The sequence below is a fragment of the Thunnus albacares genome, chromosome 19 (genome assembly GCF_914725855.1).
Source record: "Thunnus albacares chromosome 19, fThuAlb1.1, whole genome shotgun sequence".
In the NCBI taxonomy this organism is placed as follows: Eukaryota; Metazoa; Chordata; class Actinopteri; order Scombriformes; family Scombridae; genus Thunnus; species Thunnus albacares.
Window position 1 is genome coordinate 25,964,411 of NC_058124.1, and position 24,222 is coordinate 25,988,632.

Genomic DNA, 24,222 nt, shown 5'->3' on the forward strand with positions numbered 1-24,222 from the left:
TCAGTGCTTGTTTTCACGCACTAAAATATAAAAAAAAACTTCCATGTTTGAGGACTCTGTGTAAGCTCAACAGTTATAGCTAAGATGAGTGGATGAGTGCTGGCCTCCAGTGTTTGCATTTGTGTATTTGATTTTATTTTGTGATATGTTGCCCTACATAATTTAGTAAGGGCGGGTGCATGTCAGTGCAGGTATCGTAGCCTACTTTTATTCAGGTCCACAACTTGTTTGGCGACATAGCTTACATTCCCCACTGCAGGTAAAGGGAATGTGACACAAGCTTATATGCAGGCACGTACAGTGAAAAATGTGAGTGATGTCAGGTCTAAACTGTAGCAGTGTCTGACAACCTTGCATCCCGTGGTACAGGAGGGCCTTGCAGAAAAAGGTAATGCCTACAGCTGTTCCATTACATTTATAATCAGGAAACCTGAAAGACCGAATCTTGCAGCCGTTTTTAAGCGTTCTTTCCTGGCGAGAAGGTACGATCAACTAAAGAGCATGTTCCACAGCACTGTAACATGTACTGCTGTTGAACTTAATGTTGTTGCTGTATGGTTGGACATTTATATGGTTAAGTACTAAATGAGTTCTAATGAAGGCTGTAATTCAGTCTGTTTACAATGAGTAGTGTATATGTTACACCCCTAACATTCAAGCTGACTCAAGGGGTGAAATATTTTATAAATAATTTTTTTCTGAAAGAATATATGAAAAACACAATAGTGAGTCGGCTGATCCTCAGTGGCTTTATTGGTTCAGGTGTTAACTGCCAACTGCACTTTGTTGGAACAATACAAATGACTATAAAACAATAACAATATAATATCACAATCATAGTATTATATCAATATATCTCAATATTTCAAAATATGCCAATAGACATACATTCACTAGATATTTCCATTTAAAATAGGCTAATAGAAATAAACACAATAAACATAAAATAGGCTATATATAACAGTAGGCTATTAAAAATGATCAGTTCTATATAAGGGTATTGAAAGTGACTAAATTTTTAATTTGACAACAACTACTCATTGTAAACAGCAAGCTAGTGCCGTCTCATCCCAGTTTAGGATACCAAGCTAGCGCAAATAGTGCTAACAAACTGCAAACTACATATGCTACAATGCATAACGCTTAATAGGAAGCCTCTGTTACTGACAAACTGTAGAAATGCTTATGTGACATTTACCCACGTAAAAGAATAAATGAAAAACACAGTTGTGAGTCGGCTGAACTTCACTGGTTCAGGTGTTACCTGCCAACTGAAGAACGCAGCACAAGTGAAGGTGATCTCATGCCTTTTATACTCAAAATAGAAATGTCTGAAATTGAATGGGGGGTGTCTGTAAACATGCAAGATAAAGTGCATACGTATAAAAAAACACATTTATGTAAGCAGAATGGGAGAAAATAGCCAGCAATAAATGAAATTAAATAAAAATGTGAGATGATGTGATAAATGTAATTACCAGTGGTGGAAGAAGTATTAAAGGCCCTAAAAACTTAATTTCTCAAATTGTTATGAATAATAGGATCCTACATGAAGACACAAATTTTCTACAAAGTTAGAGCAGTTTGGTTATTTTACATGAGATATTTCTGCATTTCTTTATCTCCCTGTGCTTATCTCATTGGTTTGAAGTGGGTCTAATGACAGTTATTGGGCTATTTGTTCACTGTCAATCAAATCTGATCAAACACAGTTCTGATGAAGTTGAGTTTCAGAGATGTTTCTCTTACTTGACTGCTGCTGATTAATCATAATGCTATAAAAAACTTTTATTTTTAAGTTTTCAGAAGCCTTAAGAGGTCTTACTTAAGCAGAGTTACAATACCACAGTGTAAAAGTACCCCATTACATTTACTTAGAGTCAAATGTAAAATAATTAATTATCCAGAACAGCCTCTTGCAGTTGGAGTTTAGTTAACTAAAATTCTATTAGAAGCATATTCTGAAGTTACAAGTTGTCACCCTTCGTGGACAGAGGAGCTGCCTATCTGTTCAATGAAGTGAAAAATGAACTCAAACCAGGACTGTTTTCTCTCTGTGTGTCACAGCCATCATGGCTATGGTAATCGAGGCAGTTGCAGGACTGGTGCCCACACATCGTCAGTGCACCGTCGAGATTGAAAATGGATGTTCTATCTACACTCTCTGTAACCCCAGGTGACTGTATGTTTTCTGTCTTATATTTAATAGGTTCTCCTGAAATATACTCAGATCATAAGATTTTTTTCTGTTGCCCCAATGAACAGGTTTTACACTTCAAGTGGAAGCTGTACCGTACCTTTCCCACCTACTATTGCCTCTTGCACGTCTGGGAGTGCAATGTTCTCCAAGACTCCTCACGCAGCATGCGGAGCTGTTGGCGTCTTCACTTACGATCTCCTCAACAAATGTACTGAGAACTCCTCTAAGAAATTAGCTGTCATGTTCTCTGTGCCCTATGACTTCAACCTGTACTCCAACTGGTACGCAGTGGGGATCTTTGATAAGTACAAAGAGTGTAATTATGATCTTTATTGTCAGATGTATTATGACTCAGACAGAGCATTTGTTAGAGGGAAAGCAAATGGCCCCATCCTCAATTATAGGGGTAATGAAGTTACCATCATGGCTACAATGTCAGACACTTACCAACCTGTCATGAAGGTGCAAGTGAGCAAAAACTGAGGTGAGTGAGTCAGGACTAGCTGTCAATAACAGCTCAGTAGGAGTGGAAGTGATGAAAAAATACTGTTAATCACAAAGCTGAAAACAATCAAATGATATAAGTTGAAAAAACTATATGTGTTCATGCAACATATATATAGAACATGAACAAATAACTATAATATAAATATCTAAGAAAAAACAATTTAAAAGGGTATATCTAACGCTACTCTCCTTACTGTAACAAAGGATTTGTGCTTTTTTGAGAACTTTAAAAGTAAGTAATCTTACATATACAGTTTTTTTCTTCAAATATTGTACTTTGCAGAGCTTTATATTACAGAGTATGTAAATGTCACATGAAAACGTTCGCTCAACTGTGAGAGAATGGAACAAAAGAAAGGTACTGTTATGTCTGTGGCCTGCAGGAGGACAGAGTGTGCACGTCCTGGCACTGAGCTGTCTTTCTGTTAAAAAATGGAGGAAACCCACTCTGTGGTAGGGATGAAACAATATACCAATATCATATAATCATTGCAAAGACTGGTTTTCCACTGAAAAGTCTCTAGCTTATTCTACTATGATATTTCGCCTTGGCTTCAATTACTTTTAGGGGTATTACTGTTGCAAAATGAGCTGTTAGATTGTGAAGCAGTTGGCATGGCATGAACACACGTGCATGCAATAAATGACAAATAAATAATTGACAGGGATCCGATGCCTCACTGTGTGTGCCTGGTTTACTTTAGAGGGAAACTGCACATGTGATTTGTAAATACAGACTTTATGAATTAATTCTGTTAGAACTTGGATATTAAAAAATGTTGTCATTGAATGTAGAGTAATCCAGGGTGCTGCAAAAGTCTTTGTTCGGATGGGGTTTGTAATTCACTCGGAGTTTCATGAACTTGTAATGGGAAATTAAAAAAAAAAACACACAGGTGCCACGTTGAATTTAATTGAAATAACATCATAAAGAACTATTTTTTTTTCTTTTGTGCAAATGATGCAAGACACAAAAGACACAAGATTTATACTGACAGAGATCTGGAGAGCCGGTTATTCTTCATATGTTGTGTTTGATCTGTTTGAACTAAGTACATCATTTGTTTTTATTTTCTGCCCTGTCTTTCCACACACATCAACCTGAGCAGCTGCACACTGCCTGAGGGAAAAATCATGCTTTAAAAAATGTTATTGTACATTTTGCTTGTTTGTATGCGTGTTCTATAATTTTATCATCATCACTGAGCTGTCGTTAGCCTTCTGAATGAATATTCCCTATTATAGAAGCTGTATTTTCTCATTTTTTCTCTTGAAATAAAATAAATACTTGTCCCAACACCTGTCTTGAGAATTGAGTTTGCTTGTCATTCAGTTCTATCTCACAAAGACTCCGCCCTCTACTGGACTCTATGGGTAATACGCTCCTCCAATCACACGCATGCAATTGCCTAATGAAATTTACATGTACGTAGCCAGCCAATCAGGACACGCCTACCATTTTGCGTGTCCCACACAGTGTGGAAAGGCAGCATCTTGCTGCAGTTCCCAGGCTTTTCCTTCTTTTTAGTCATGGTAAGTCACTGAAGGAGATACTGATGAACCACAAGTCACTGTGTCGTGAGCAACTCATACCTGGTTGAATAATAATGTAGACTCCGTTTAAGAAAGTGAACTTGGCCCTGTTCGGACACTCCAGCCTGAAGAAGTAAACGTCACTGTAGTTCTTTGGGATGCTGTAAAACACTGTGGTGCAGTTCTTCTTTGTCTCGTCCCCGAGTGTTTGCCCCTGAAAGACTTTTGAGAGCAATAAGTAGCACTGGGAGCACAAAATACTTTTATTCAAACTAACAAACATCATCAGGGGTATCTGGAGCTTTTAAAATAAATGCTGGGCAAGTCAAGGCATGTTAAACAACCAAGCATTGTTCAAACTCACAAAGCTTTATTTTAAATTTAAGCAAAGATCCCAAAACATCAGGCAGAACTTTAGTGAAAGTATCATAAAATGATGCACAAGACAGTTCCATTTGATGTGAGAAAAAAATGAAAAAAATCTTTAAATGTCTTCAGGCTACTTTAAAACACCCAGGACACTGTGCATTTCTGTTTGCTGAATGATTCAGTTGACAGCTTCTTGCCACACTCACATTTAGACATATTTGTCTTACAAAATGTCAAGGTTGCTTGTTCCTTAATAGTTCCCCATTACATTTAAGGTAGATTAAATGGATAAGAAATAATAATAAAAAAAAAAATCAAACCTTATTAATGGAGCAATAATTTCTAAAATAAGCACAGTCACACATTTTAGAGGGAAATTAGAGATTGAGACCATATTGACACATTGAAAATAATTTTTCATTCTATTTCTAGAGAGAATTTGACACTTTTTGAATGGGAGTCAGTTGGAGCTGTTGGTGGTACTTTAAGGTAGTTCCATGTTGGACTTATGGAAGATGCTACTTGTGTTATACAGTTTTGTTTGTTACAAATGACATGTAATTTTTCACATTACCAAAATGAGACATCAAAGTCAGAAATTCTCAGACCCTACACATGTGCAATATGATGATATATATCGCGTAACATTTCATATTATGCTCTATCATTTATTTCGTTGTGACGCAAATCACACTCTTTATGGCAATATTTTTCATCATTTGGAATCTGTCCATCTTTTGCACAGATTACATTGATAAATTACTCTTCTTGGCTCTTTACTCACAAAGCTTTTATTGTACAGTAACTTAACGAGCCCACACTGAGAAAGAGCAGAGAAGCAGCCAGATGCCAACTATAAATGACAGCAAAACACAGTAAATCACACGGTCCAATTCTTTATTCACTGAATTAAAATGTGCTATATCGGGATAGGTATCGTTATTGGGATATTAAATGACCTATATCAAGTTATGAGATTTTGGTCATATTGCCCAGCAATACCTACACATCAGGGCTTTCAGGTATATGATCAAGGCGTTGCTTGACGGCGTTCCTGTTGACTTCCACAAAAAAAAAAAAAAAATCTTCCACCATCAACTAGAAATACCCTTTAGGCTTTATGTACAAATGGGGAACTACCAACCTTGCATCAGAGCGATGAGCAAAGTGACGACTGCTAGACTAACAGAGTTTAAACCATCAGACATTTGAAAATAAAAATTAGGCTGAAGAATAAATTCTAGGAAGCAAATACAATTCAACATACAGTATATAGTACATTTTATAGTTGGTGTTATCTAATGTAACTTACAACAGTCTACTGAGGAATTGAAACTCTAACTCTACTTCTGCAAACAAGCTAGAAGTAGAGGTCACACTGATGATAATGAGAAAAATGTAAGAAACATCTGTTGCCCAAACTCAACATCTTGACTCAATTAACAGACATTAACGTTTAGAGTACCAAGGAAATCTAAAAATGAAACATGATTCTAAGGAAAACCTAATTACCACATTTTTAAAATTCTTTTATACAAAATCCGCTCTGTGATTCAAGACAACACACATACACACATCCATACGTGTGCGCGTGTGTGTGTGTGCATGAGTGACAGAGGAATGAACCTTAAAAAAGGAAGAGTTGGAACTTTACTTGTTGTGTAAAAGCAATGATGTTGAATGTGTGGTAAAATTTGGACTGTGCCTGTTTGCTGCTTTGTTGTAATAAACATGTGAGAGCATGTGTGAATATGTGTGTGTATACACATATACTGTACAGTATATACAGTGCCTTTAGAAAATTATCATAAACTATCAAAATCTTTACCTTTTGTTATATCATGGAAATTAAAATAAATCAAATATAACTTTTACCAGCTGTATTTAGACATTATAACCCTCAACATCAAAGTGAGAATAGCGTTTTTAAAAATTAGTGAAATAACTGGTTTGGATGAGTGACCCCTTATGGAGTTACTGTAATTAATAGTTTGTAAATAGCCTTCATGTTGACCTCTAAGTTGTAATGACGACTCTGATATATCCAAGTTGGCACTTAACAATATGGAAACGCCAGAAAACCAAGCGAATATGGACGCCTCTCGTCAACCGAAGTCTGTTGTTCAATGTAATTAAACCCAAAGTTAATGAATATAATGTCTTTTTGTCAATGTACAGTATTTCAAATCCTCATACAACCAATTCAGTTATCATCCAACCTTCCCGGGTTGTCAGATGACATGAACGCTCGCAAGTCCTTAAGACAGGAATCTTTCCAATCCATCCGTCATAGCATGAATGCAGCATTACCATTATAAACTTGCACAGGTACAACCAATCACCTTCCTGATCACACATTAGGCTAATTTCCCCCTTCTTACATCAGTTGTGGTAGTTTTGATTACTTCAGAATAAAACCAGCTGTTCCTTAAGGACTAGTAGTCCATGGCAATGTAAATAATTCACCATGGTTGGAAAGGTGCTTTCAAAAAGGCTCTGGGATGAAATTGTGGAAAAGCACAAGTTAGGACAAGAATAAGATTTCAATGGCTTTAACTATTCCTCTGAGAACCGTTCAGAACATTATTAAGAAATGGACCAGCAGCGCCTCGCCTAGATCGGGCCGTCCCTCCGAACTGGATGACTGAGCTAGGAAGATATTGATCAGGGATCAAGAGGCCAATGGCAACTTTGAAGGACTCATAAGTCTTTATGGCTGAGATTGGTTGGTCTGTGGATGTGACAACAATCTCACAAAGCTGGCCTGTATGGCAGGGTGGAAAAAAGAAGGCTTTTGTGAATAAATGACACATTTAGGCTATGTTCACATTACACACTGAAGTGGCCCAAATCTGGTAATCTGATCATTCAAATCTGAATGGGAGTTAATATCCGCTAACAGTCTTTTGCCTTTTGTTGCCTTCTCGTTTTTCATTCTCATCCTCATCATCTGTATTGTCTGCTGACTGTTGCATGTGGCTCACATTTCAGTTAAATCTACACATGCATGGCATTTAGGATCTCAATGATTTTCACACCAGAGCTGGATTCATGTCACTTACAAACATGAATGTGAACCATCAGCACAAAAAGACCAGATCTGACTAAAAAATGAGAATTGAACATTAAGGCCTGTAATGTGAACATAGCCTGAGTTTCATTTGCACTTTGCAAAAAAACCCCAAAAACTTGAGGATTCTCTTGCCATGTGGAAAAAGATTTTATGGTCAAATGAAACTAAGATTGAACTTTTTGCATTGAACTCCAAGTGCTGTTTGACAAAAAGAGCGCTGAAGCTTGGTGGCGGCAACATGTTGTGGCGGTGTTTCTCTTCAGGGGAGACTTGGCAATAGACGCTTTTCACAGCAGACATTTTGATTTGTCAAAACAGGACAATTAATGGACTGGCCCCATCATTCATTTTATTATTTACAGCTGTGCTTTGAAAAGTAAGAAGTAAGAAGTAAAAATATAATATAATGTAGTTAAAAGGGTCTGGTCAGGATCAGGATTGAAGGAAAAATACAAAAACACACAGCCAACAAAACAGCACAAGGAGAGGAAGGTGAATGTCCTTGAGTGGCCAGTCAGAGCCCTGACCTAAATCTGATTGAAAATCAGAGGGTGGACCTGAAGAGAGCAGCCCATCACTGCTCACCACAAGATTTTGACTGAACCCCAACAATTCTGCAAGGAAGAATGGACAAATCCACCCCCGAGCTGCACAAAACTGGAAGTATTAAATCAGGGGACTAATCACTTTTCCAACCCTGTTGTTCTAGTTTTTCATTTTTTTCAATTAATTTTCAGAACTGTTGCCTTTTTTGTTATTTGAATGCTGTAAATCACAATGTGTAAATAAAGCTGGAAAAATATTTATTTTAATGGGTTTTGATATCAGGCTGTAAGACAAAAAAGTGACTATTTCAAAGTGGCATAATGATTTCCTGTAGACACTGTATATACTGTGTATGTGTATGTGTGTGTGTGTGTATGAAACTTCATGGCTCTTGACTTTTTTCTACACTGAGAAAGATTTTAGTAAAGCTTGAAAATCTGATAAATCACAATAAAGCAACTTCGCTTCTTGCCAGCAGAGGGCAGTGTTAGCAGGAGAATCAGACACACACACACACACACACACACACACACACACACACACAAACACTTTTGCAAACATATCTATTTAATATTAGGAGAGATACTGACTGCTGGAATCTATATTTCTATGTAACCCCAACTATAATATCTGTACTTATGTGCTTGTCAGGGCTTTCACTGACATTCATTTGTCCTTAACATTATACTTTAACCATCATTATTAAATGCTTTATCCTCAACTTAATCAAAACTTTAATCTAACCTTACCCTTAAAACAGGTAAAAAGTACAACCATGCACATGTACTATAAACATGCACATGCTGCAAAGTGTATAATTTAACAAACAGTAATATTAAGTTAATATATTCCCTAGTGGTTGTTTTTAATTTTTAGTACCAGGAATTTACTTTTACAATTACTTGGGATTTAACCACAAATCTTAAAATATGAGACGCTTAAAAGTTTGGTGGTTTGGTTTGTTAGACAGATGTCTTTTCTCAGTGACTTCTGTCTGTGCGATGATGACATTTCTGTCATGACCTATTGCAACACCAGGAGGTCATGTTTACTGCTTCCTGATTGACCGAGGGGACAGCAAAAGAGAAAGAAGAAGGCAAAAGGAAGTGATCGCACACATTTGAATGTTTCTCAGAAACATTCAAAGAACAACAGTAAATCACCTGCTAAAGGTCGCAGTGACGATGTTGAAACAAACTTTTGGTTACACATAATACACTTGTAGAGTTGTAGAATGTTTTTTTTCTTTCGTCATTTATTTGTGCAATTTTTCAGTCCAGAGTGTCATCAGATGCTCAGTTGCTCTTTTGCAGCTGCTTTCACTTTCAGTCTTTGCTCTCTATTGAAAGCCTTTATGTGTCAACAGTGTTTCCCATAAACAGCAGTGAACAGTTTACAATGTGTGATGACATGAAATCACAGAAGTTTAAACCACTTTAACTTAGTCACATCTTTGTATTTTAAGTGATATTTTTGGTGGGAATAATATTTAAAAAAAATGGAACCGTGAGACTAAACTGTGTAACAGAAATGTTTATTCAATGTGCATCAAGATGCGTCACTTGGACATGTTCTCCTTGTGGAATACAAAGTTATTCGTTGTACTAACACAAGGTCGTCGGCCCCCTTTGGAGGAATCTGATTGGTTGAGGACACTGAGGATGAACGTTATAATGATAATGTTTGAATTAAGACAAGATGGCCGTTCACTCTGTTTATTTGTTTGTTTGTGTGTGTGTGTGTGTGTGTGTGTGTGTTAAATACAATGGCAGGGAAGCAAAGTGAGTGCAGCTGTGTGAGAAAAAGAGAAGAAGCCAGAAAGGAAGACAGAACCAGACACACATGACATAAAAAGAGTTTGAAAGAGGAAGGGTCTATATGTGTGTGTGTTAGTGTGAGTGTGTGCGTGTTAGTTTCTGTGGGAGAGAGGAAACACACACATTCAGCTTTTGGCAATAAAACACTTGAAGTAACAGTGACACAGAGGAACTTCACTTTGCATGAACACACACACACACACACACACACACACACACACACACACAGCTCATGAAGCGACTTCATTTCTGCCTCTGACCACCGAGACTGAAGCAGCTGACCTCATCGCTGCGATATCAGATAAACATCTGCAGGTAAGGATATTCGCAGTTTTTTTGTTAGCATTTACTAACCTCTTATTTCTACACTTAGTGTGATTACACTGAGTTTTGCTACACATTTGGTGATGGTATTACACACTTTTGTTGCTTTATATCTCCTACTTATATGTGAAACTGTTAGAGTAACTAAAATAACAGGTTTAAGTGTTTGTTTTCCAACCTTGTGTCCCAGAATTATGTATATACTTTTTATAAGGCAGGGATAGCGTAAAGGTCAGAGAAGCAAGCTTGTGACTGGAAGGTTGTCAGTTTAATCCCTGGACTGGCAGAATAAATCTGGGTGGAGTAAGTTAAAAAGCAGTGCTTGCCCCTCCTCATTACCACTAACTGGTTGTGCCCCTGACTATTTGAAAATTGCTTGCATACAACCACTCTTTAAAAAACCTGGTTTAGACCAATTAAATTTCAGCAACTATAGACTAATTTCTAAGCAGCCCTTTATAGCAAAACTCCTTGAAGTGACAGTGGCTCTACAACTCAAGGAGGCTCTGAAAGATAACCACATATATGAAAAAATTCAGTCATGTTTCAGAAAACACAATAGAACTGAGACTGCACTTGTTAGAGTAGCAAAATACCTATTAAGTCTGCTGATCCAGGTGATTTTTCAGTTCTTATTTTACTAGACTTGTCGGCAGCCTTTGATCCAACTGATCACAACATTCTCATCAGTAGACTACAACACTGGGTTGGTTTATCTGGGACAGTCTTGGAGTGGTTCGCCTCCTTTTTGTCAAATTGCAAATGTTTTGTTTCATTTGGCAACTACTATATGTTTTATTCTCTTCCTTAGTACATTTTGGGGTGCCCCAGGGCTCTGTTTTGGGACCTATTCTTTTTTCATTATATATGCTACCACTAGGCAATATAATTGTATTCATGGAATTGCCTACCATTTTTATGCAGATGATATGCAGCTATATGTCCTGGTGAAGCCTGAAAACCCCACTAGCTTGTCCACCATAAAATAGTGTCTAATTATAACATAATAATAATAATGACATTAAAAACTGGATCTGAAGTCTGCTAACTTTCTTCAGTTAAATCCAGATAAAAGTGAGATCTTTATCATTGGCCCTGACAATCTGCATATGGCTTTAAAATCCTTACAATAACACTAAGTCCTCTGTCAGAAACCTAGACATCTTATTTGATTTCAACCTTAATTTTGAAATTCATGTCAGTAAGGTTGTCCAATCCTGCTTTTATCATCTAAAGAACATGTCTGAGACACAGACACCATTATACATGCTTTAATTTCCTCATGTTTAGATTATTGTAATGGTCTCCTAATTGGCATAAATCAGAGAACAATTCATAGACTCCAAATAGTAAAGAACGCAGCAGCCAGATTACTAACAAAAAACAAGAAAAGAGATCATATTACTCCCCTCTTAATGTCTCTACATTGGTTGCCGGTTTATTACAGAATCGAGTTTAAGATTATGACTTTTAAAGCACTTTATGGCCTAGACTACATTTCTGAATTACTTGCATCTTATCAACTTGCATGTAGTTTGATACAGGAATTTGTTAGCAGCTCCTATGTCAAGATATAAGACTAAAAGGGACAGAGATGTTGCTTTTAGGGTACCTCAACTTTTGAACAACCTGTCTGATAAACTCATACTTTCAAAATCAGTGTCTTCTGTCTTTCAAAAGGCTTTTAAATAATCTCTTTTAAATACTCAAATTATTTTTACATATCTTATTTTTCGTTTGTATTTTCATTGTTTTGCTTCTGAGGTTATATTTTCTTCACCATGTGAATGGTGCCCATCCAACTTGAGGGGACAAGTTGCTTTTCTATGTTTTATTTGTATTTAACTCTATTTAACTCTATTTGCCTGCTACTCAAAGTCCCCCCTTCTCTGTTTAGGCTACTTGGTTCCTTCCATCTGGAGAGCATAATTACCAATCTCAGCTCAGGCCATGAAAACAATATGACTTGAATAAAGTTGTACATTTTTGGAAGAGTACATAGTGTGTGAGTAAAACAGTAGCTACATGTTGAGAATGTGAGCTTTCTTTACTTAACGTTGGCTGACGTTACCCCTGAGTTTGAAGCCTTTTCGCTAACATTTTCCTATTCAATGTTGCTATTAAATGCAATATTGAACAGAAATAATAATTGCAGTGTTAATAATTAAATTGTTATTCAATTATAGTTGTAGATAGCTACTGACAGGGGGGCAGTTTGATGATAAACATAGCAGCCATTGCAGATGATAACAATTTGATTTGATGTGAACATTAACGTATGCTTAATACAACTGTGCCCCGTCAATAGAATCTAATGCACGACACCCCTGCATTTCATGTATAGCATACACCTAAAAACTTTCAAATTTCAAAGTTTTAACTTGTATGCCTTAATGTTCTTTTTTTTTTTTTTTTCAACCTGTAAATCACCAGATCAGGACGTACTGTGTAGCCAGAATGGTTAAAATTCACTTATTTAAAACACGTGAGGAGCACTGTTTGGAGCTGTATTTGTGTGTACTGTAGTTAAATGTTTTTCTCTGTGGTGGATTGAAAGAATGAAAGTTTGTACCTTTTTGGCTAAAGCTGTGACCTGTAGAGAGCAAAAATCTGTGGCTCACTACAGTGAACAAAGTTAAAATTGTTCAGTACAGGAAAGCTTAAATAGGTTCAAGTTATTATTGTCTACCACAAGACTGATGCTTCCGTCTGCTGGATTGTTTTCAGACTTTCAGAAGAATTTAAAAACTTGACTGTGAACTAACAGTGGGTAAGTTCAACTGTGGCACTTTTATAGTTCACTTAGTGGTTTGCTTTGTGGTTGTATGACACAGAGCAAGACTTGTGTCGAAACTGTGTCTGTGGTGAACGAGCAGCAGTGGGCTCATGAATGTTTTTCTTCTGTAGCACTTTGATGTACTGACAAATGCCTACTTTGCCACAATCTAGTCCAACAATAACAGCAACTTTATTCAGCTCTTTAAAGCTTTTAAATTCCTGCTCTAAAAACTTAAATTTATGGTTTTTCACTTCTTCATACGGACAATCTTCTGCTACACAGGAGAGGATGTGTTAACAGTGTTTTAAATAGTAATTTGTCTCACACCAGATGAGCTGCTTGAGTAGTGAAAAGAGCACAAGGTCAAATCTCCACCAGTTATTGGCTGAATATAGATTCATGAAACATTGATTGATTATACCCTGAGAGCACAGAACATCAGCAAAAAGATTTGACACATTCTTACAAACGTTTAACTTGGAAGAGAAACAACAAATTATAAAATTGTTACTCAAGTAATCAGCTGTAAACATTCATTTCATTATGCAGAGTGACATCCTGGTTTAACATACACAGCGAATGTGCACCCACGTGTTATTCTACACAGGAGATGATGATAATCAAAATTTTGCATGGGTTCTTTTGGTACAGGCTCACTGTTTAGACTACCATCACGTCCTCTTTCGGTACATGACCAGGATTTTTTTTATTGCATACACACTAAAAAATTTACACACAACAAGCTTTAGCTAAAAACTGTCAGACAAGTTTTAGTTTAGGTAAATAAGCCAACAGTGAAATAAAAAAATAACACTACGACTGGATCAAAACAACTGCTTGTCCTGAGTGGTGGTATTTTGTTGGTGTTATATTGACCCAAACTGAATCAAATTTGAACCCAGTGACTTTTAGTGAGTAGTGTATCACCTGGTGAACACTGGTAAAGTCTCTCTCTAGAAACAGAAGCACCTAAAAATGACCCTGTTGAAATGTCAAATGAAAAAAACCCCCAGAACTTCAATATTCGCTTAATCCATTTGCGGTGTCTGTACTGCAAATCACACCAAGACTACAGGTGGTACTACCTTCATACACACTCCAGATGACATTTCATTTGCCCGCACTGTTGTAAACAAAACCCTTTACCAGCAGTCTTTGTCATTGCAATAACTGTTTAGGCCACTTAATGATATATGTCAGTGCTGTTGGTTGGTCATGTTGAAGCCTGCTTGCAAAAATGTATTTGTGCACACTGGACCACTACATAAATCCTTATTGCACACTCCTGCAGCTGTGAAGGATTATTATTTCAAAAACAACAATCTTACACATGTATTACTGAAAGAGATTTCACATGGGATGCACAGTAGTCATATGTTATCGCAGATAAAAGCCACATGCCTTCGAGCTGCTGGTTGAAACACCTTTTTAGTTCCAATTCAAGCACTGGTCAGACAATCATACAGGTTGTAGACAAACCAGTTTTATTAAATTATTTGGAAGAGGAAACAAAGACAAACCATTAAATTACTGTTCAAACATTCCATAAATGTTAATTAGATTTGGCAGAATGGTGTCCTGGTTTAAATTTGATCTACTTCCTGCAGTTGTGCACGCACAATTATTTTATATGATGAATTATTATTAACAGTCTGGGTGTATTCCCTCTCAGTTACAACCTGTTTGATCATCGTGCAAGTTCCCATGTTTATGTATGGGTCATGGTGAGCAAAATGTCTCACAACCAATAGACATGTCGGCCAAAACAATGAAAAAAGACTCTTCCACACAACAATATGTTTTTGATTGCACATTACTGAAACGGGAAATATCTGTGGCTAATGGCCGTAAGGGAAATGACAACTGTTATGTGATCTGTGTTCGGAAGTTGAGCTTGTGGCTTGTGGTGTTTACCACATCACGTGTGCCAGGTGTGGAAACAAAGGGCTTGATTCAAAACAAATTGAAGTTAATTTTTAGGTTCTGTTTTTTTTCAACACAGATACACAATGGTGGCAGTTACTTGGATCGGCTTTTTTCTTTCTCACCTGTTTATGACCAATCTGATGGAAAATTTTCACCGAACTGAATGCATTAGCACAAGACAAAACTATAGACAAAACTATAAGGAGGTTTTTTTTCACACGTTCCACTTTGAGAAATAAAAAAGGGCAAGATTTAAAGGGGACATATCATGCACATTTCTAGGTCTATATTTTCATTCTAGGGCTCTACTGGAATATCTTGGGATGATTTACAGTTTAAAACTCCTTATTTTATACTGGTCCTTTATGCAGTACCTCAGTTCAGCCTATGTCTGAAACAACTGTGCAAATGGAGAGTTCAGAGCAGGCTGAAGCCCTGATTTTTTTCAGGGGGCATTTTTACATACACTCATCTCAAGTTTTGGAATTTTGACTACGTTTAACATTGACATCTGACATAACAGTATATAAATGACAGAAAATCACAAACAGTATGTCCCCTTTAAAATGTTGGACCTGTCAGTTATCATTAAACAGTGAAACGTGACAAATCACTTGGCCCTGCAATGGATATCAGATTGTGCCATCATATATCTTCTGGGCCATGTGGATACTACTCTCTAACCCTGACCTAACATACCTTATATCTACATTGAACCTACTTAGGCTAAACTGGCCCAACTGGCCTGATATAATCAAATCAGCCTATTAGCATAAAATACAAATGCCATAGCCCGCTCAGTAGTCCAACTAGCAAAACTGGTTTTCCAGTTCTACTAATCTTACCCACAGCCACTAGTTAATAACCCCTCTGGTTTGAGAGACTCCCATGAATCATGTCCCTTCACTTGTCTTTTCAAAGACAAGAGAAGGCTCAACAGTGTGTTCCAGCATCTTAGAACCATCTTAGATGCTGCTGGGTGGTGGTTGCTCAAACCACTACACAAATTGAGTACTGAGAGCTGGGTATCATTTCTGTTTTTCTGTCCAGTTTATGCAGAAGTTCGATAAGATTAACTTTCTGTTTAGCCCTCTGAAACTCATGAACAGCACCCAGTCAGAGAAAAGACACGCTATTACTATTTGTTTGTTCTGCAGACACTGTTAGCTTGAATTCTGCAGATATAATGTGTCTCACAGACTTGTGCCTGATGGATGTAAAGTACCTAAGTACATTTACTTTAGTACTGGACTTAAGTGCTTACATGCTAATACTTTAATAATAATGATTCAATAATCAAATATACCACTGACAGGGGCCAATCTGCATAAAGAGTACTTTTGATACTTTGAGTACATTTCATAGGTAATACTTCTGTACTTTTACTTAAGTAAAGTGTTGAACACATGCCTTTTACTCAAATGGTGTATTTTAGAGTGGTATTGATACTGGTGGTGCCGCTAATGTGCTGCAGTAAGCATATTGTCTTATTTCTGGTTGCTGGCTGTGTTACTGATAGCATTTTTGCTGTTCTCAACTCAGTTAATTTCGCTATATTCTTCATTACTGTGGATAATTACCCGCTATACGTATAAACTTACACTAGTTCTGCTCAAGCACTCTTAGATCTCTCTTTCTTTTAGTGACTTTATCACTAATCCCACAGTTGTTAGTTATTTTAGCTCAGCACATAGCATAGCAGCTAACGTAGCTTAGCAGTTTCTTTGGATGGAGCTTCTCTCATATCTAGAAATATGGCTGAGTTTATTAGTAAACCAAAACCATGATAACCCAGAGTTGAGACCAGGAGGCAGAGTTCCAGTCCTACACGCTTCTCTGCGTTTCCATTAGCGCAATTACCCACCCAAAACCACATAGAAACTGTTTGCCCCCAACCACTTAAATCAATTAAATCTAAAGTAAACAAAAGAGGAATTCTACATAAAAATCTAAAAATGAATACCACCACTGCAATAGTACAACAAAATAGGAGAATTAAATGTGGATTCTTAAACATTAGATCTATGTCTGAAGCTGTATTAATAAACTAATCTCAGATTATCATATTGATTTATTTTGTCTCACTGACACCTGACTGTGTCATGGAGAATATGTTAGGCTAAATGAATCCACTACCCCAATCACATTAATACTCATATTCCTTGAGTTGATTTGTCACATCACAGCAAGTCGTGTAGATAGCTGAGAAAATGTTTGAATATACAGATTTCTCTTGTTTGCTATTGTGTCATCATCCTGCACTTCTTGTAGATCCTTCTTTAGTGCTGGAGCTGACTGCTGTCCATACCTGTCATATCAGAAATTTACCAAATCCTGGAAACTTTTCAAAATCCTCTTCATCATGCATCTACAGTTTGTGTTCTTTTTGTTTAGGGGATTCTTATCTGTTGCCCCCAGAAGTTCATGACACCTTACATTTTTGTTTGTCACATGATCTCTTGGGTTTATCACATTAGGGGGCAGTTGGGGCCATCTGTGCTCTAAGCTGCTGCGGGGCACATAAGTTTTCTTTTCTGAGATTAAAGGAAGCAGTGCTGTTGCTGCACTGTCTTCTTCATTTCCCCTTTGAGGGCAGCAGCCTCCCTCTTGTAAACTGCACGAATCCTTTTCTGCTTGCCTGCTGGATTCTTCTCCTTTCCTTTGAAGCCCAGCTGCATTTGCTACCAGTGGTAAGGTTGCTTTTAAATTATGAAATATGACATACTTGTTTTGTCAGCCTTTAACAGAATTTCTATACCTCGTTTGGCCAGCTAAGGCTTTCTTTGCCATGTTCATGCTTTACAACACACTCCACTGTAGTGGTTTTTGGCTCAAAATGTTTTAGGTTTACATGTCAGATTTCACTATATGTGATTCTGTGTCTCTAGATCTGATACATATCCAATCTGTTACCACTGACCCAGTGTGATCTGTTATATTCATGGTTTTTGTAAGTCACACTTCATTGTACTTCTCTCTTACACCCATATAGCTTTAGCTAATAATACATCTACAACTTTGGAATTTGTTACCTTGTTGCTCTCATGCTCAACAGCTGGTTTCCACAGCCCACAATCCTCGGCCTCACTGTTATTTAACTTATTTTCCATTATGAGCTTTTTAGCAAATCTGCCTTTTTTCATTTATGTGAGAATTCAGGGCATGGTTGTGACATTATTCACTCTTGCAGGGGCAAATCTGAAATCAGGGGCAAAGCAGATATGAGGAGAAATGTACAAAACAATGTTATGGTTGCTTGATGATATGGTGGACAGTACACTATACAAGCAAACTACCTCAGAGATGATCTAACATTAGCTGTTAGCTAGTTAATAAAGTTAACGTCTGAAACTACAGTTAACATTGTGTCAGTATCTGATAACGTCTTTACTTATAAGCCTTATGTGAAAACATTGCCAAATGCATCAAATCAACTGCACAGTAACAACGACCAATTTGACTCAACGTTCTCTGTCAGAACATTCAGCGAGTTTATTTGCAACTTGCTTGTTTTTCTGCACCATGAAATCCTAAAATCACTACCTAGCTACATCTTGCGTGCTCAGTTTGAAACTAGGGGCGTGTAGCAAGTGAAGAACAGTGGTGATTTTCAATTTACAAGCATTTAAGCCTTCAGACAAGTTAGCAAAAACTAACGTTACAAGGCTAAAAATGATTTCACAAAAAAAAAAAAAATAATAATATTTTTTGGGTGGGGTGAGATGAAATCTAGGTGTGCTTGAACACTGCAAAATAGTCACAAATCACAAATGTACTCTTGTAAATGTGCACATGCAGTTCTTTCTTTTGGTTATGAATCACTTCCAAACATACGTGTAGGATCAAGATCTGAAGTCGAGATCTGAGCGTTACAAGAATAACCTGCAAATTGGGGAAATGTTGCTTATTTGCTGATTTATCAGGAGTAAAATAATGAGACAGATAATGATTTAACCTCCAGAGGTACAGCTCTAGATAGCTTGATTTGCTAGCCTGTCAGTATAATTTCTGAGATGATGACTGCTCTTGGTCAAGAGATAACTGAAATGTTTAAGCTAACAGCAAGTTACACCATGTTTTGGTTTTCTTTCTACTCATATTTAAATTTGTGCCTATAGTTTCATATTCAGATTAAGATTCATTCTTTATTGAGGAAATTTGCTTTCACAGTCTGTACATAAGTAACACTCAAAACATGCTATAAACAAACAAAGAACATCACAATAACACAAGTCTCTTACAGTGTGTCCAGGCTAATTAAGGCTGTGATAACTGAGGGCACAAAACTCCTCCGTTTTTTGGCAGAGTGGTTGTTTGTGTCTGCAGACAGAGGGGAGGAAGGTGAAACCTCCTACTTCCACTTCTTGTGCTAAACTGGGTTAAACATGTCACAAAGATTAGTGGATAGATTTAGAAAGAAAAATAAAAACAGAATAAGGCCTATACATCTTTACTGAACAAAGAGAGAAGAAACTGATATTGATCTCATCTCTATGCTGGCCCCTAAGGACAAAACACACACGAAAATAAAAGCAAAAACATTAAGGCTCCAAATCTCTCAAAAATAAATGCAACAAATACTAAACATATACAAAAGAAAAAACACAAACATTAAGACAAATGGAATTCACTTTTGTATGTGTTTTACAATTTGTTCCATTTCTTTTTTTTTGTATTTACTTAATGTTTGTGCCTTTTTCTTTGTATGTGTTTTGTCCTAAAGAGGTTCCGTACAGTACATCTAACCTCTAACTCTCACTAAGACAGAAAATTAGTAAATTTAAGACATATAATATGAACATAGACACACATTTTATACACGTCTGTGGTGATTTTTCATTGGCAGCCGTGTTTATCTACTGTCAGTTGTTGAAGGCAGGATTGTATGAATTTTTGAAAAAATTTTTTTTTGATAATTTTGACATTTTCTCCAGGGATTCAAATCTCACACAGAAACACACACACACACACACACACACACACACACACACACACACACACACTCAAGCTTCTAGTTGTATTTTAAAGACAGCACACATACTGGACAGACATGCAAATACATATGTATACAGACACCTGGCACATTCTCAGACACTGAGGCACAATGACTCAGCTGGGTGCATCTGACTTGTCAACATCATGCACCTCAAACACACACACACACACACACACACACACACACATACACACTCCAAATACGTCCTCCTTTTATCTTTATTCACAATCTCGTGTTCATTCATACAATATCTATTTTCATGGCATCATATGCCAATTGAGGCTTGTGATCAGAAAAGATTACTCCTTTGAGAGACACTTTTTATAACTCACAACTTATTTTCCTCGATCATGACTGTCTGGCTACAGATTTTTATTCATTTATTTACTTATTTTTGGCACGGTATGTCTCAGTATGAGCAGTGTTTTTACTTTTAGGATGAATTGTTTTTAGCATGAAAGTAAAAGAGGAAGTAACCCAAAACCACACAGCATTCATGAGTTTAAAGACTAGTGTCTAATTTAGAAACCATCTTTTGTTGAACAGACTTTAGTCTCTTCAGTTACTGCTGTGCTGAAAAATAAAAGAAAACAGAAAACAGGAAGGAAGCTGTCTTTGTTATCACCATGTATTACATTTGCTGTTAAGTAATTAAAAAGTAGAGTATTTTACCACACAAATAGGATGTTTTGAATAAAGTAGATCCTTTAAGTGATGTTTGTCTACCTGCCTTGCAGACAAATGGACCCGCATTCTCTACAGCTGTTTTAACTTTTGAGAAACAAAATTCACTTTAAAACAGGAGCAGCTGGGCAAAACAAGCTTTTTGGGTGCAACATGTGAAGTTGTGGTTGAAAGTATTTGTTTCAGCTGACACAACTTACACAAGTGACTGCTCAGTTAATGTAAGCCATTCTGGGCAAAAGAAAACCTCTTCCAGCACTGCATTACCTGCAGAAAGCCAATGTCGCTGCAGTCAGCTGCTTTGCTTCTTTATATTTTAGCTGCATTTCTGAGGAGTACCACACCTTTTTCTATACCATCATTGGGTGAATGCTGCATTGAACAAACATAAGTGTTTTGGTCAAGGTTGGTCGTGTGTTATCTTTGAAATTCAGTTGCATATTAGACATGAGCATTTTTGTATAGCCGCTATATTGGATGGTCAGCTTTTATGCCTGGTGTTTTCTCATTTTTTGTATGTTTGGAACAGGTGTAAAATGAAGGGTTACATTTTGATTTTCTCGTATTCTCTCTTTTCCAGCTGCATCATGTCTCCCAATGCCTCTTTGCCTCTCCACGACCTCAAATCTTCCAAGAATGAACAGGCGACAACGGTGGACATCGACGCCATCATGGACAACGTCAGCATCGTCCTCTACACGCTGACTGTTGTGCTTGGCATCACGGGGAACTCCATGGTGATCTGGGTGGCTGGATTCAAACTCAAGGTGGATAATGAATGTGTTAGAAAAATGCACAGTATTCTGTAATATTTTTTATTAGCTAAAGCAAAAAATAATCCAAATGCTTCATAAGTACATTGCTGTACAGTATACACACGTTGTCTTTTTAAATAGAAATAACTCAGTTATACTGTACAACATCATATTGATGTTAATTAATGTGTGATGCCCCTCATAAAGCAAAGTCTCTCCATTTCCTGATTTATATTTGAAATGTTGTCGACCAGTCTATGGTCCATTTGTATATGTAGTACTTGTAGTAGGAAGTTTGGACATGCTGGTTTGAAAATAACTGTCAAATTATTTGTTTTCAGAAAAAGAAGAAGAAAGATTTTTAGAAGGAGTGTGGTGCTCAAAACGTAACAGACAGAATATAGATAATTTCCATTTCTGTATTTTGAAAACAACACTTGTATTATATTAAGAGCACAGAATATCCTTTGTATCTAAGTGATAAAGGATGAAGTCTATTAATTCAAGCATTCTGCTTTCATGTATGTTGCTGATGGAAGAAGCTAAATTGTGGATAATTCATTTTGTAGAAACTGTTCATAAAATAGCAGGACTACTGTGTACAGATATAAAATATACCAGATATGTTACGGCTGCTGTTCTTTGATAGCCAGTGTGTTTTACTGTAGACTTTTTTGGTCAAAACATATTTATTTCTATGTACATGTACATATGAGAGTTAACTGCTAATATAAAACAAGTCTACCTTATTCTCTCCCCATGTCTTCTTCTCTTTTCTTAATTTATTTTCTTCTTCTCTTCTTCCTCCTCAGCCAAAGGTTACTAACGTGTGGCTGGTGAATCTGGCGATCGCAGACCTGATCTTCTGCTTCACACGGGCCTTCTCGCTCATTAAGAAGCTCTTCTTTGACTACTGGCCCTTTGGCATCTTCCTCTGCAAGTTCAATGGCTTTTTCAAATATGCCAACATGTTCTGCTCCGTGTTCCTGTTAGCTGTGATCAGCCTGGACCGAGCACTGTGCGTCTGGCTACCAGTCTTTGCCAAGCGCCGGCGCACCCTATGGGCTGCAAGGGTGGTAGCTGTCTGCGTCTGGACTGTTGCGACTGCCTTCAGCACTCCGTATTTCGTCTACCGCCATGTCTACCTAGGGAAGAACAACTTAAGTAAGTGCTCTGTGGATTCAAAGGATGCGACGGTGGGGGATAACAGTGCCAAAGTGGCTCTCTACTCCATCCGCTTCCTGTGTGGCTTTATGTTGCCCTTCATGGTCATCCTCATCTGTTACATTCTGGCCGGACTTGGCATCCGACGCACCCGCCTGTCAGGCAAGTCCCGCCCCCTACGCATATTAGCATCACTGGTCATCGCTTTCTTCCTGTGCTGGGCGCCATATCACTGCCTCCTGCTGGTGAAGATGGTGGACAGTAAGAACAAGGTGGTGAAGATCTGGCACCCTCTGGCAAAGGGCATGGCCTACTTCAACAGCTGTGTTAACCCACTGCTGTACTTCTGCATGGGGCTGGACGTGAGGGGGAGGTTCAGGCAGAGTCTGGCGGGGGTGTACAAGAGAGCTCTAGCGGACGATGTGGAGGGACAGACGACTCAGTCCAACGAACGCTCTTTGGATGACAGTAGTGGGTCGAAACACAGTACTGTTGTGGTGTCAGGAAGGATTCAGCCTCCAGAGGGTGTAGCTAAATTTTAAGTCTTTCCCAATGATTCATAAGCCTTAAAGGACCATGCAGGTGGTTTTTTGTGTCAACTCATCAAAGGATAAGGCCGCCAATTTTCTATTTTTTTTATCTTATTGTCAATAAACTTCTTGTGCAAAGCCAAACCAACAATTAATTGATTTACTTACAAGTATTGTATGTGTGTATCTTATTCCGTATTCCTATGTTGTAGCCCTCTGTTTTTGTTCAAAAAATATTAAAAACACTTCAATGAGCGACTCCAACGCACCAGATGACATGTTCCTTCGCCACAATGAGTTTGGTCATGTTAGTTTGTTTAGAAACAGCTCAAAAGACTAATAACAGTGATCACCTATTCAGTCTCCGCAGATATGATGGAATGTGGTTCTGATTACAGTGCTTCGCTAGCTGCTTGTGCTACATATCACAACCTCTTGACTTTGTAGTACATTGTCAATTTGTCAAGAACTTCAGAACTTCCGCTTCTAGTTGGAGCCATTTCTAAACAAACTAACGTCACCGTAATCTTCATAATGAAGGAACAGATCACCCAGTGCAATGGTGTGACATGTTGTTAATAGTTTTTGGACAACAATGGAGACCTATGGCACAGATGAATAAGATATATCAGGCTTTGGATACACACACAATACTTGTTAGTAGTTATTTTTAGTTTGGTTCTGCACATGAGATTTGCTGACAATAAGAAAAATATAGAAAACGTCCAGCCAAATCCTTTAACTACAATTACAGGTGACCATTTTCTGTTGAAACTGTTGTGCTTGTGGGCTAACCAGAGCTTTATAGGAAGGATTAAGAATGGGGGAAACTGTCCTCCCAAGTAAATCAAATGGATCAGTTGTTTATGTAAGTACCCTTTAAACAACTTAGTTCAAGTGACTGAAACCCTTTTAGCAGCCATACTAAATATGACAGGAGCAAGGGAGGAAATCAAATGAAGAACAACAATCTCCCAGTTAAAGTTCAAGGTTTTGTCATCATGGTTACAATAATAACC

The 24,222-nt window shown here is 37.5% G+C and overlaps 2 protein-coding genes across 3 annotated transcripts; both read left to right on the forward strand.

Moving 5' to 3' along the window:
• The first annotated feature begins 2,072 nt into the window (after positions 1-2,072).
• LOC122970322 (DELTA-thalatoxin-Avl1a-like) lies at positions 2,073-2,683 on the forward strand. Its single transcript, XM_044336454.1, has 2 exons — positions 2,073-2,176; positions 2,266-2,683. The coding sequence occupies exons 1-2, from the start codon at positions 2,073-2,075 to the stop codon at positions 2,681-2,683; spliced, it is 522 nt and encodes a 173-aa protein (XP_044192389.1).
• Positions 2,684-10,270: 7,587 nt separating this feature from the next.
• LOC122969915 (C3a anaphylatoxin chemotactic receptor-like) lies at positions 10,271-23,762 on the forward strand. Of its 2 annotated transcripts, none has more exons than XM_044335950.1 (3): positions 10,271-10,360; positions 21,335-21,521; positions 22,322-23,762. In XM_044335950.1, the coding sequence occupies exons 2-3, from the start codon at positions 21,342-21,344 to the stop codon at positions 23,213-23,215; spliced, it is 1,074 nt and encodes a 357-aa protein (XP_044191885.1). In that variant the 5' UTR covers positions 10,271-10,360; positions 21,335-21,341; the 3' UTR covers positions 23,216-23,762. The 2 variants fall into 2 exon arrangements, with proteins under 2 accessions (XP_044191885.1, XP_044191886.1); XM_044335951.1 differs by lacking the exon at positions 10,271-10,360 and adding an exon at positions 17,695-17,764.
• The last annotated feature ends 460 nt before the right edge of the window (positions 23,763-24,222 follow it).

Excerpts from the sequence above, each read along its gene's own strand:
- LOC122970322 (XM_044336454.1), top strand. The coding sequence starts at position 2,073 with ATGGCTATGGTAATCGAGGCAGTTGCAGGACTGGTGCCCACACATCGT. Across the intron at positions 2,177-2,265 it reads TACACTCTCTGTAACCCCAG|GTTTTACACTTCAAGTGGAA; the intron begins GTGACTGTATGT and ends CCCAATGAACAG.
- LOC122969915 (XM_044335950.1), top strand. The coding sequence starts at position 21,342 with ATGTCTCCCAATGCCTCTTTGCCTCTCCACGACCTCAAATCTTCCAAG. Across the intron at positions 21,522-22,321 it reads TGGCTGGATTCAAACTCAAG|CCAAAGGTTACTAACGTGTG; the intron begins GTGGATAATGAA and ends CTTCCTCCTCAG.